This window comes from Mycteria americana, chromosome 3, assembly GCF_035582795.1.
Source record: "Mycteria americana isolate JAX WOST 10 ecotype Jacksonville Zoo and Gardens chromosome 3, USCA_MyAme_1.0, whole genome shotgun sequence".
NCBI lineage: Eukaryota > Metazoa > Chordata > Aves > Ciconiiformes > Ciconiidae > Mycteria > Mycteria americana.
The window spans coordinates 82,175,130-82,189,599 of NC_134367.1; the positions used below are offsets into that span (position 1 = coordinate 82,175,130).

At 35.5% G+C, this 14,470-nt stretch overlaps 1 protein-coding gene across 2 annotated transcripts in view; it reads left to right on the forward strand.

The window, feature by feature from the left end:
- TTC13 (tetratricopeptide repeat domain 13) overlaps positions 1–14,470 on the forward strand; it is a 44,037-nt gene that overhangs the window by 18,804 nt on the left and 10,763 nt on the right. For both annotated transcript variants that reach the window (XM_075495853.1, XM_075495851.1), the window contains exons 10-17: positions 2,988–3,129; positions 4,451–4,625; positions 5,098–5,254; positions 6,381–6,511; positions 6,855–6,987; positions 7,490–7,582; positions 11,872–11,955; positions 13,397–13,481. In XM_075495853.1, coding sequence (XP_075351968.1) covers positions 2,988–3,129; positions 4,451–4,625; positions 5,098–5,254; positions 6,381–6,511; positions 6,855–6,987; positions 7,490–7,582; positions 11,872–11,955; positions 13,397–13,481 — 1,000 coding nt within the window. The remainder of the gene's footprint in view (positions 1–2,987; positions 3,130–4,450; positions 4,626–5,097; positions 5,255–6,380; positions 6,512–6,854; positions 6,988–7,489; positions 7,583–11,871; positions 11,956–13,396; positions 13,482–14,470) is intronic.

The following is a 14,470-nucleotide window of genomic DNA, read 5'->3' on the forward strand; positions in this document are numbered from 1 at the left end:
ATTGTGCTACTTAAATTTATGAAAAACTCATTGCATAGTGCGTATCATTTTATAGAACTGGTAGATCCTGTATCAATTATTCTCTCACCAAAGAGATTTACAGTTCTGAGAATTTAGCTAATTTCCTGTTTAGGGTATTTTTAATATAGGCACGTAGTTTCTTACCTATTAATCAAATAATTTAAAACCCCCAATCTTTATTTAGTGAGGTAACTAGTCACTTTTTTCTTTTTTTAATTTACATTAAAGAGAAAATAATTTAATTTATAGTTGAATAAAATGTATTACTTTAAAGGTGGTCTGCAGATAACTACTAAGGAGAAAAGTACATATAGCTTGTATATAACAAGACAAGAACATAACGTAGTCAGCAACTGAATACCTCTGCCCATTGTAGTTCTTTTCCCAACCTGCTGTGTCTTGTCAGCTTTCTATTTCCTGTTTTACATTTTTATTTTTAGAAAGCAGTGATCTACAGCATAGATGCTGCTGCAACATAAAGGGCTTTTGTGTAGCAAGGGTTAAGTTGGGTAGGGGTGGTGTGCAAGCATTATATGATCATGTGCTCTTTTTCTTCAGGCTTTATGCTTCCTTCAGCATACAGAGCATGCAATATTCACTGAAGGCAGTGTCAATTAAATTTTTTTGTTGTTGTTATATTTGCTTTGTGGACTTGTGCCTAATTTACCACAGTATCGAAATGCTGAACTCAATGTAGAATCACTAATTTGCTCATGAGTTTTTCTGTGGTACTTGTTATTGTGGTGAGTAAGTACTTTAAAGGGGCTAAATAATAGTAATTTAGCCTGGAAGACAGGCAGTTGCCGCCTTACATTTCCAATAAATACTTTAACTTTTTTGTTTTGTATTTGGATGTGGGACTGCCCCTCTAGTTGATCAGCTTGTTCTACCCTGTGCCCAAGAAACCTTAATCTGAAGAAGTTTTATTTTGAATGAGAGAAAAAAGCAAGCCTTAAAATGTCTCATTTTGCACTGCATTGTTGTTTTACAAAGCAAAAGTCACTTAACTGGAGTATTCCTAATCAGCTTAAATTTGTTGCTTTTATTCCCTCTCACTGTCCCCTGCCTCCAAAAGTTCTCTGATCCTCAGGAAATAATAGGGGAAGGAATGTAAAGAAATCTACCTCTTCCTTTTTTTTTTTTTTTTGAGAACTTAATGTACAAAGCACAATTACTGTTGACTCTTCTAAATGCTCAGCAGTTAGAGAAGGCTAGAAGCTGAATAAAATATTGTTTAATAACTGAGGACACTGTAACTAGTGACCAACTACGATAAATCTGAATTACTTTCCCATGAACACTCAGGTCTTAAAGCACACGGAAATAATAATCTCATTTCTCCAGGGCACTGTTAACTTCAGCTGTCAAATTCTTCTTCCTTTCTAAAATCTTGTATTTTAAGTTCACACTTTCTTTCTTCTGCGTCAAATAAGTTTCAAATACTATGCTTAAAAATATCTTATAAATAATTCTTTTTATAGTGGAAGTAGACAACTCTTAGTCCAATTTGCCCTTCTGTACAACATGAGTTACAGCATTTTACCTATTAATTCCTGCTTCAAATCTAGTGACTTCAGTGTTCGTGCATTTATTCGAAACTAAAGAGCTGTGGTTAATCACTGTTCTGTCTAAAAATTCTTTTTGGCAAATGTATTTAAAACTAGTAAATCTTGTTTGTTTTTTCTGGCATTGGTCTTGTTTGGATTAATTTAATGTAATTTGATGTGGAAAGAATTTCATGATCTTAAACTTAAAAAATCAGTGTACTGGATAAAAAAAAAACCTGAATAAAAATTAAGTTGTGTACTATTTCTATTTTAATTTTTTTCATGATAGTTTCTCCATGGCTATTTTTACTAAAAGCTGTCCTGCCCATGGAGTAATTCCAGTCAATGCATTTTTAGTTAGTTTCAGCTTTCAAACACCATATGCTTTCTTCTTATTCAGCATTTAAGTAGTTAGTATATTTTGAAAAATGCATTTATATTTAGCAGTTTAAAAGACCTGTCATAGTGTTGTGGTTTAACCCCAGATGGCAACTAAGCACCACACAGCTGCTCGCTCACTCCCCCCCCAGTGGGATGGGGGAGAGAATCAGAAGGGTAAAAGTCAGGAAACTTGTGGGTTGAGATAAGAACAATTTAATAAGTAAAGCAAAAGCTGTGCACACAAGCAAAGCAAGGAATTCATTCACTCCTTCCCATGGGCAGACAGGTGTTCAGCCATCCACAGGAAAGCAGGGCTCCATCACACGTAACAGTTACTGGGGAAGACAAACACCATCGCTCCAAACATCCCCTCCTTCCTTCTTCTTCCCCAGCTTTATGTGCTGAACTTGATGTCATATGGTATGGAATAGCCCTTTGGTCAGGTGGGGTCAGCTGTCCCAGCTGTGTCCCCTCCCAACTTCCTGTGCACCTCCAGCCTACTCGCTGGTAGGGTGGGGTGAGAGGCAGAAAAGGCCTTGACTCTGTGTAAGCACTGCTCAGCAATGATGAAAACACCCCTGTATTATCCACACTGTTTCCAGCACAAATCCAAAACATAGCCCCACAGTAGCCACTATGAAGAAAATTAACTCTATCCCAGCCAAAACCAGCACACATAGATAGTGTTTCCAAGAATGCTTTCTGTGGAAGTTTTGTTTGTTTTAGTTTCTGAAGAAATACCATAGGTATGTGTTTTTGTGGTTTATGTCCGCTGAGGATTGTGAAGATTTTTGGTGTTTTGGGGTTGTATTTCAGAGTACACATTTCTGGGAGTGAAAAACTCTGTGCAGCTGTTCTGTTATTACCACTGAAGAACAGTTGCAGGATTACTGCTTTTGTTAAAGAAATTTTCCATTATTACTGTTTTCCTCTTTAATGATATCCCCTCTGGATGTGTTAAAACAACTTTTAACAAGTAATTTCGTTGTCACTGTTGCCTTCTATATTCTTCACTTTCCACTTTATGGAATCGCCTAGAGAACTTGGCAACTTCGATGCTGCTACAGAGAGCTTCCAGAAGGCTTTGCTGCTAAATCAAAATCATGTTCAGACGTTACAGCTCAAAGGAATGATGCTTTATCATCATGGTAGCTTAGATGAAGCACTAAAGAATTTTAAGGTAAGCAGGCCCTAAGTAAATACAAAATTAAAATATTTTAACAAGGACTAGTATTCAACAAGTGCAATAAGATGGACAAATGTCTAAGTTTTTCATTCTGAATGTGTATGTGCATTTGAACTAAAATTTTTTTGTGAAGTCTGTCTTAAAAGATGTCTAAAACCTTATGGTTTTTAATTAAAAATGGATTTTTTTTTTTTAAACTAAGATACTTCCTCTAACTGTTTTATGAATTTCTAAAATCAAGCTTGGGTTGAAATTTTTTATCTTTTTTTTTTTTGTGTTCTTGCTAATATTTTAGTTTGGGTTGAAACCTGAAGTTTTTCTCATATCTGACAGAAGAAGGAATTTAGTCGTCTTTGTAATTTTAAGCTTAAAATAAGCAGACAAAGTTCCAATATTTATTTAATTTTTCTGAGGTATTTTCTTTGTTTTGAAAACCTCAGAATATGTTGCAATTTATTGAGCCTGTAAAATTGTGTGTGTTTCCATAGGTAAACAAAATCTTGCCCCTCTCCATTGGCATTAAATAACAGCCTCATTTTGTAGACAGAACAATAAAGGCACATATTAATCATATGTCCACATCCTTAAAACAAGGAATGAAATAAGATGTGGAAACGACTACAACCCTTTTTGAGTGAGTGTGTGCTTATCCCAAGGAAAACACTTTATGGGCATTGTTACATATTTACCTTCTATAACAGAATTTGTAGATACTAGTGTAATTGAAAAGATATTTCAACTTCTAAGATGGAGATGCTCTTCTAAAGATACGTAATTGCTAGAAGAATCAGAGCATTAATTTTTGAATAATAAATATGAATTTGCTGTGTTTAACATATAGTAAATAGTTGACTAACATAATGAAGTGTACTAATGCATGAACTAGCAAAGATAGGGATGGAAGAAATGGCACGATCTATATGTTGAACTAGCCAAAAATGACTTGTTACTAATATTGTCAGGAGTATGTTTTGTCTGCTTTCGTTCAAATAACGTTGAAACTTCTGTAGTGCTAATATCATTAGAGCAAATATGATCTATTTTCATAACAATTAAAGTGTGATCAAAAGCGTATTTGCACTGGCAGTTCCTTTTTTTTTTTTTTCCCACTTTAATGAAGCTGAAAATATTTTTTTTTCCTACATTTGCTAGCAATTTAAGTGCTCAGCATCATTTGAAAAAAGATTGTGATGGAAGTGGATCTTAATAATCAGTAAATCTTTTCATGCAGTCCTCTGACCAAAGAGGTTAGTTTATTTGAAGATACTCATTCTCTCTCTTGATTTATTGGTGCTTTGTTGCTTTAATCTCCTAGAGATGTCTACAGCTAGAACCATACAATGAAGTATGCCAGTACATGAAAGGTCTCAGCCATGTTGCAATGGGACAATTTTATGAAGGCATAAAAGCTCAGACTAAAGTTATGTTAAATGACCCACTACCAGGTCAGAAGGCCAGCCCAGAATATCTGAAAGTGAAATACCTCCGAGGTAAGTTGGAATGTGGTTTGGGTTTTTTTTGGTTTTTTTTGTTTTGTTTTGTTTTTTTGTTTTTTTTTTTTTTTTTTAATTTTCTTAAATCCTTTGAGAACCCTAAAAGTGCAATCATGCTTGTAGTTATGGCCATTTTAAAGAAATCATCATACATTGTCATGAGCATTGTTGAGTAAATCTGTTTAAAAAAAATGTACGCTGATTCTTACTTGTTCATACAGTTAAAAATAGGACCACAAATGAAATACACATTTCTGTATAATGGTAAAGAGTGTTGTGATACTTAGTTGAAAGAGACTTATTTCTGTCTTGAAAATTAGCTAATAGCAAAATTAGATTATCTAAGAGTAATGACTTATTAAAGTCATGTTGGATAACTGACAAACATATAATCTGGTTTTTGTTTTTATGTAATTACATAAGTAGGATGATTATGCAAATGGTATTTAATTTTATTTCTTTCCTCCAGAGTATTCTAGATACTTGCATGCGCATTTGGATACCCCTCTTACAGAGTATAATATTGATATAGATCTTCCTGGAAATTTCAAGGACCACTGGGCCAAAAATCTTCCTTTTCTTATAGAAAATTATGAAGAACAGCCAGGGTTACAGCCACATATAAAGTGAGTAATTTTTTTTTTTTTAAAGCCTACTCCAAATGTTTTTTTCAGTTCGACTTTAAAGTGCTATTCCAAGGCGTTATAACAGCATAAATGTTAATACTATATGAAAGTGGAATTCCACTGAGTGTGTAAATCCTTTTCAAAATCATAGGGATTGGAGTTGGTTTAGCTCTTAAAAGAGGAAGAACGAAACTTAGGATGATTTTTTCACTTCTGTCTTTACATAATAATAGTCACATAATGTTGTTTCATATTCTATGGCCTTACTGATTAACTATTCTATTTCTTTTTTTCTTGCAATTAACGTTAAGTAGTTGATAAGTTTGAGACACTCAGTGTAGTGTTATGTAGCACCCTTATTACAGTTTCTTGTTGTATGTTAAGTTTTTACTTTGTTATAGGTGTAATTTCCTAGATACTTAATAGATTTTTAATGGCAGCTGGGTTTCACTGGGAAAAAATATTCTCCAGAGTAGTTTAGATAACCAGTATCTTAGGAGGAGGGTGATTTCAGGCAACAAAGCAGAGGATTTATTAGAATAGTGTTCAAAAATATGTAGCTAAAGGAAAGATAGCAATTTTTCCTGCTGTAAACTAGTTTTTAGATATATTTTCATGTATTCACTTTATCTATGTAAAAAATTGCTGAGTTAAAAATTCATGGCTTTTGTGTATATGAAATAGAATCCACCTTTTTAGCACAAGAAGCTTTTACAGAATTATGGGAGAAGTTACAGAATAAGGCTTCTGGTTTCTATACATATTCTTTTCTTACTTAGTGCTAAAGTTCCTCAGGGTGAGTGTAACATTGAAGGGTAATGTATTGTCTGTGAACTTTATTTAGTTTCACTTATGAGCAAGTCTGAAGGTGAAATACGGGTTGTGACAGTAGTGAGATCTGCCATTGAATTCAGTAAGACCAGGATTTCATTTGAGATATGGAGTGTAACTGCTACGTACTGTGTATGTTCAGTGGGGTGGGAGGAGGAACAAGTGTTCTTTATACTGCTTTTAAGTATTTCTCACATAAACAATATTGATTATCAGACAAACAAATCTGTATTTTACAACTTTCAGGACTTTTGTTGCCAAGTTGAGTCTGATGCATGTTTTTCTCCTCTGTAAGAGATGTGTTATTTCAGAATTTTGAAAGCTATAAGCCTGATGTACAAGAACTCGTATGTGTAGCTGATCATCTGGGTTCCATGATGCAGTATGAGACACCAGGATTTCTTCCAAATAAAAGAATACATAGAGGTATACTGAAAATGCTCTGTAAATTTGAGTGGGAAAAAAAATCAATGTGGTGATAATTTAATGCTATACCTTTGCTATCTGCAAATTAGTCTTATGCTCTGTTCCTTTCAAATAAGATAAAAAGTTTAAAATTAAAATAATCATTATGTCAGCAGTTTCTTGTCCTAATTGGGGACTGGAAATCATGATCTCCCAGATGTTATTTGATGTTGGCAATTTTTTTGTGTAAATACATCACTTTCCTGCTTCAATTTTCCTGTGTGTACAAAAACAAGTGTTTGGCTCTAATTGGTTTTCTGTTCCTGTTGTTGTTTGTCCTTCTTTCCTCTTCCCCCACCCCCAGCAATGGGATTGGCCACTCTAGAAGTAATGCAAGCTGTGCAGCGGACTTGGGCAAACTCAAAAGTTCGGATGAATGGGAAAACCAGACTGATGCAGTGGAGAGACATGTTTGATATTGCTGTGAAGTGGCGAAGGTAATGGTAAAAAGAGAGAGAACAAGCCTTACGTTGGTTGTAATAATAATGCATGCTTCAGTTAACCAAAGGGCTGAAGTCACAGAGGAGAAAATGAACACTTGCTACCACTCTGTAACTAGAAAGTGTTCTGATAGAAGAGAAGGACGGTTTAGGTACAAGGAGTGCACTTCTGAAAACACTCCATTTTTCTTCTTTTTTTTAAAAGAGGGAAACAGTTGGGAATAGCGTTTTCTGGTTGAGGCAAAGCTGTGAAAGACCATAGGATATATTGCAGCTTAGGCTAACAAAAATTAACGGTTTCAAACTCCAGCAACACAAAATACTTATGAGTTGGGTTTTTTCTTATGAAAATCATACATGCGTTTCAATAAAAAGTTCTTTTTTATGATCTCTGAATTCTAGCTTTTGCCTAAAATTATTCTGTGTGTGAACAAAGCTCAATTAAAAATATTACATGGAGTGAAATGTGTGCCAATATTAATGTCCTTTGTCTTTGTAGGATAGCTGACCCTGACCAGCCTGTGCTTTGGTTGGACCAAATGCCTGCCCGAAGCCTTAGCAGAGGTTTCAATAATCACATTAACTTAATCAGGTATGAGAGTTTTACCAAACAGCCTTCCTCCACACACTAAGGGATTGTACCAAAACTTACTGGCTGTTCATGAAACAGCATATTACAGATATTGAATGTATATGTGCTTATTGTTTTGCTTTGATATTTATTTTATATCTTCTAATGAAACATTTGGGTTTTGTGCACCTCAAATTTTCCCTCATGATGTTTCCTCTTTTTCCTGAATTTCAGTTGCACAACTGACTTATAGCAAGATCTAACTAGGATCCAGAAGATGCATATTTTTATGTGCTGTTTTTAATTCCCAGATTACCTTAAATGTAAAAATTAGATTAAGTTCATCACAGTTGTAATTTTTGCAAAAGCTGCTTCTCAAAGATAGTGGCAGCAGTAATGAAAAAATGCTATTCTATTTGCTTTAATACCAATTTACAATAGAGAGGAAAAACATAGTTCTTTTAGTTGTTTTCAAAGCAGGCCAAAATAAAGCAAAAATGACAAAATAAGTAACCCGTGAAAGGTAACAGTTGCACTCACAAAAAATGGTAAAATTTAATATTCAACCACTGTTGTACGTTCCATCTTCTCCCATGCTGCAAGACTCACTATTGTAGTCATGACAGTGCTACTTCCCATGGAGTGGTAGAAGTGTGAGAGACTCAATGTGGCAACATCACTGTCAATCACAGGAGCAGAGTGTGTTTGTGTAAGTTAATATGTAGCCAGGTTTCCTCTTATTTCCTCCCCCCCCCCCCCCCCCCCACGCCCCACCTTGGGAAGTATTGAATCTTTGATCTGTCATTCTGCTTTTGTATCTATTTCTTTCTTTTTTGAGAAGCTCTGTAGAAAAAGGAGGATAAGGGAGGTGAAGTCTTCTCAGGAATTATTTCCGGCAGAGAAAAACAGTGGTATTCCCATGTTCTCTCATTAGCCTACAGAGGCTAATGAGAATTTGTCCATGCCCTTCCTTCCATTCCACAGAATGGACCCTAGCAGCCTCTGCTTTACTTTAGGGAGTGGTTACAATGTAACATTAAACTCCAACACAGATCACTAGTTGCCTTGCAGGATGTGCTGCTGCTTCTTGAACGGTCTTATGCTCAGGCTCCTGTCTTCCCTCAAGCCAAGTGTTACATTTGAGCTCCAAGCTCTGTCCATCTTTGCTGTTGCTGCATTTCTCTCTTCTCTACACGATTCATCAGAAACTACAACTATCTGTACTTTGAGACAAGGATGCCTTCAATATGTCATCTGTTTCTTCCTGGTATTTTTTTAAATGGGAGAGTAAAAGCTTAATTTCTAGGTGGTCTGTGCTGGCAGAAGGGCATTCATGTAACAACACTTGACTACCATGCTGAAAATAACACTGAACACTTAATCTGGGGAAATGTGGCCCTGTACAGGACCTCTGTGTCAGCATCTCTGTTTTTCAGTGCCCAAAGTACTTTACTTCCTCTCATCAGAGAATGCTAGCAAAACTCATGATTTACTGTTCCAGCTGTTTTGGTGATTCCATAGAAGTCTGAAATAAGCTTCATGAGCATTCAGAATGGTAGGCCCACAGGGAATCTAATTCTGACCTTTTGATTTTGGCTCAGCCTTGACTTTTGGGGATCTCATCAGCCTTTTGGTCATGCTTTTTTGATAGCTAGGTAGTGATTCTGTGAAAATCATTGATTTGGCACTTTTTTGGAAGGAACAATAGATTTGAAGCAGCCTAAATACTGCTGCCTTAGGATTTGATCATACTTTAGTACTGGATGGTGATTACATCCTTTTTGCTTCTGGAAATCTGTACTTGTTTGATTGTTCTGCATCCCAAGTAATAGCTGCTTTCATTGGTCAGCTTTCCATAGTGATTTGTTGCTGCTTTTGGATTCCTTCCTGATGATTTCACATGAGGTGAGGGATAAAAGAAATTAATATATTAAGTGGTAATAGGTTTTGGGTTTTTCAAATGTATTTTATTTTACTTTTGAAGCATGTTCTAGTCCATTATGATTTCTAAATGACAATTTACTCTTAATGGATTATACAGATCTGTATAATCTCCTCCTTGCATTACTCAACTGTAAAATGGCTGCTGATTGAAGATATTAATAGGCTACAGAGCTAACACCTTTTTGTTGATAACTGAGATCACTCTATGGTCTTTTGACTGTATTTCAGGAAGACATACATTGCTTTATATTTGGCTTATGATTTGAAAGTTATTCTCGTAATTGTATGACTAAGGCTGAATTCTTTCTATAGCATGGCTACCCAAAAAACAGGTGTAACAGTAGATTATTTAGGCTGACAAATGGCAGCCTTCATGGTTATTAAATATACAAAGATATAAGCTGTTCAGTCAAACCAGAAGTGTAACAACAGTAGTTGGGTGTTCTTTTAGTATTTGTAACAGATCTAGTCATGCTGAGCTCAAGCTATCTCTAGGTTTTGTTCGGTCTAAATTGTACACCAGAAATTTCTGTGTGCAAAAATATTTGGATTAGATATCTGTTAACATAACCTTTTTATTTACTCAGAATTCTTTGCATGTAAAGTCCATTATTGTTCAGTGATTCCTGTCAAATGAGTCTTGGCATGGAGGCACTAGCATTCAGTGACTGCTGAATTAAAGATTCTTTTCCAGAGTGGCAAAATATTTGGAGAGTGTCAGAAAACAAAACCTTTTTTCGTTTGTTTTGAGTCAATTTGGGGACCTTTTATTAAAGGTGTATAAGAAATGTCTTGCACTTCACAATGTTTGATAGGTTTCCAGATCTTAACATTCTCATGATGCAAGTATATCAGCTGTCACTACTTCTTCATGGATCTATAGACATCTTGTCTATAGACAAGTGTGACTTTGGCTGATCTCCTTTCTGGCTTAAATGATCAAAGCTACCAAGTTTCATTTAAAGCAGAGAAAATGTTTTTTAAAGCTTAAGTTATTTTCATAGGCAAACTAGGGATTTGGGATCAGCAGAACATTAATGATATACTCAGTATTCTTATAAAAAAAATGAAGACATTCTCTGGAACACTGCTACTTTTGAATTCTTGGTGGTAGTGTTTATTAAACAAGGAGAAAGAGTGGGAATAAACACAAATCACTTCTGACCACCCACCAAAAGTCTTTTCTTGGTACTGCTGCTTCTAGATGGCCTTACAGAATGATAGGTCTGGTTTGGATGTATTTTCCAAGATGCCACTAAAGGAAAATCCAGTTCCTTATACTGACACGCTTCTGCCTGTTGTACAGATATTTTTTTAATACAGATGGAAAATGATGGGACGTACAACAAGGGCAAATTATGTATATAGATTTGTCTTCATCCTTTTGCTTTCCCTACCTCCCTTTCCCTTGTGCAGATATGTATATGTGTTCTAATTCTGTTCAGTTTTTAAAGACTGATTCTGCCATTGTTCTGAGTCTAGGCCTTACTAAAGTGTGAGACTGTTGAGTGAGACATTAGACAGGGACTTAAGCTGCCAAAAATCACTTAGAGTAGAAAAAAAGCTAGGTGTACACACCTTCCTGTGATTGACAGTGGTTTTGCTTCCTCAGAGAGCGATAACGTTTGCTTTATAAAATCTTGTTTTGTAGACTGGGAGAAGAGGAAGGACTCCTACAAATGCAATAATGGTATGTAATTTTTCCTCTCAGAGTGGTTATAATCCTAGCAGGTTTCTACCAAGTTTTTAATGTGTATTTTTTTCCTTAGTAGTCCAAGGGGAAAAAACAACACCTCTTTGATGTTTTTGTTTAACAGTTACTACTTGTAACTGTTAGGAGTCAAAGCAAAATTATTTCAATATAGACAGATGTAGGTGAATAAAGAAAAATGTATGTGGACTGTCAGAGCAAATCAGCATATATATTGGCAAATATGTAAACTGGAGAGTGGTTCTCAAAGTAAATCAATGTGCAGATTGAGAATTCTCTCCTAGTTCTGCAGTATCCATGAGCGTAAATAACTGTCTAAGAAAGATTATATCCTTGCAGAAATTGATAATTATTATATAGATAAGATTTACTGGACATGGGCACACTGAAAATGGGGAAATATGTATGAAATTTAGTTTATCAGAGAACAACACCACTAACGATATGTGAGCTTTTGTAAGTTCATTATGGAATCTATATTCAGAATGAAGGATGGGCAATTCACCACTTCAGGCAAACCTCTAGTTCATTCCTTTAATTTACAAAGCATCTGTGGATAAAATTGTCAAACATTAATGAGTAATATTTGTGTCTTAGCCCTGCAATGCTGGGTTGAAAAACAAGACTTTAAAAAAGTCTTTTCTTTTCTTTGTAGGGGACAGGTCATTAACATGCGGTACCTGGAATATTTTGAGAAAATTCTTCATTTTATCAAAGATAGGATCCTTGTTTATCATGGGTAAATTACTGATTTCACCCCCACAACCCCCCGCTTCACTCCCCTGGTAATACTGATTTAAAATTTACATAATGTTCATTTTGGAAAGTCTGAGGGATATTTTCTTAATAAGTTCTAGTTTTCTTGGTATCTATAATTGTCTTATTTCCTATTGGAAATGAAAAATCCTATTCATTGCCACATAAAGAAAATAATAGGAAAAAACATTGTGAATTAAAGTATACTTAGAAACTATTAATGTGTTGAATTTGTACCTGCAGTTTTGGCAGGAGTGGGTCTCAATTCTTTCTAAAAATACGATTTATTAAGATGTTGGGTTTCCTCCTGGTAGAATAGAGTACAGTTTCTCTGAATATTGAGATTAATTTATTAAATAGTAGGAGTGAGGAAAAAAGAGAAAAGAAGATATGGAAGCTAATTTTAGTTGAAACTGGTTTTTGACAAGTAGTTTTAAAGGCGCAGATGGGTTGGTAGACTTTGTTCTGGAACAGAAGACAGTTGTAGAATCTTGAATGAAAGAATGTGACTAAAGCTAATCTGAAACTTGATGCTGGCACCTATTTCAAACTTTGAGCAGTTTTTTTTATGAGTAAAATGTCTTCCTCGTTTGTGGCAACAGTGTTCTAATAACGTTAAAAATTAAGAAACTCTTTTAGCTTTAAACCCTCTATTTTTTTCTTTGGCCTGGTAACTTATTAAATATTGAGTTCTGTTTTTCAATGTCATTATGTTACTTAAATATCAAAAAATGAAAGTGCAGAAAATCCTTATAACAGTTGAAAACATTTAAGTTTTAGAAAATTTATGATAGTTGCTGAAGATACCTAAGTTCTGTAGTAACTGGGAAGTCTATCCTCTTTTGGGAGAAAGTTTATTCAGAGTGAGCCAGCAGCATCTGACCTTAAATCAGAGCAATTTGTGCTGTGATTTTAAAATAATTCTGTTCTTAAAATCTGGGTGTATAGTAATTAATAAATATTAGAGCACTAGTTTAATAGATTTCTTCATGGTCCAGCTGTGCCTGCATCTGTAGTATTTACATACCTTTGAGGCTACGCAGATGCATATATTTTGAGAATATTTCTAACATTAATTCTATTCTTCCATCTTTCCTCATCAACAACCCCCTGCCCACACGCACTCATGCAAACACTGTTTAATTCTTTAGAGTGGCCAACAGCAAAGGAATAAGATAAAGCTGAAGTTTGAAGTTGAGGTTTGAAGCTGAAAAAAATAAGCTGAGCTGATATGGGAGGAAATTACTTTTTGAAGAATAGGAGAGCATGTGGCCAAGTATGAAGGAACTAATTTTCAGAAAAGAAATAATTTAATAACTTTCAGTAACTTGTTCCACTATGGCTAATTGGGTTAAAGCTAGCTGGATTTGCAGAAATGCTACATGTGTTCAACCATTGCGATTCCATATTTAATTTTTTTCCAGTGCTAATAATCCAAAAGGACTACTAGAGGTTCGAGAAGCTTTGGAAAAGGTACATAAAGTAGAAGATCTTCTTCCCATAATGAAGGTAAACTAAAGAAAAACTTCAAAATATGATAAAAATAATAAAATGTATTCTGGGAGATATCCAGTTCTTCAGAATATAAGCATTGTGTATGTCCTGGTTTTGGCTGGGATAGAGTTAATTTTCTTCCTACTAGGTGGTATAGTGCTGTGTTTTGGATTTAGGATGAGAATACTGTTGATAACACACTGATATTTTAGCCATTGCTGAGCAGTGCTTACACTAGTCAAGGACTTTTCAGCTTCCCATGCTCTGCCAGGTGCACAAGAAGCTGGGAGGGGACACAGCCAGGACAGCTGACCCAGACTGGCCAAAGGGACATTCTATACCATATGACGTCATGCTTAGTGTATAAACTGGGGGAGTTGGCTGGGGGGCAGTGATCGCTGCTTGGGGACTGGCTGGGTGTTGGTTGGTGGATGGTGAGCTTGGTGGTATCACTTGTTTTTTCCTGGGTTTTGTGCCTCTCTCGCTCTCTTGTTGTTTTCTTTCTCATTGCAATTTATTATTTTGTTGTTGTTGTTGTTCCAATTGTTAAACTGTTCTTATTTCAATGCATGAGTCTTCTTACTTTTGCTCTTTCGATTCTCTTCCCCCATCCCACCGGTGGGGGGGAGGGTGAGCGAGCAGCTGTGTGGTACTTAATTGCCGACTGGGGCTAAACCACAACAGTGTATAAGCTTAAAATGAATAACTGAAAACACTAACTTGGGTTATTTCAAATCTGCATATGTAGGGTATGGCCTTCCCTTCGATATATGCAGATATGTGATGTATATTTGAAAGGCTTGGCCTAACTGTGGATTGGTAAAGAAATGACAGGAAAACAAAATGTTGAATGTAATTCTTTGAAGCCAGCCTTATCAACCAGGAGCATTTGCGGTGAGGTCCACCGTAATGGGCTCACAGTATGCCTGTGCAGTATGAAGGAAAAAATTGAAGATGTATGTCTGAAAGATTAGGAACATGGAAGCTCTTTTTACCTTAGGTTC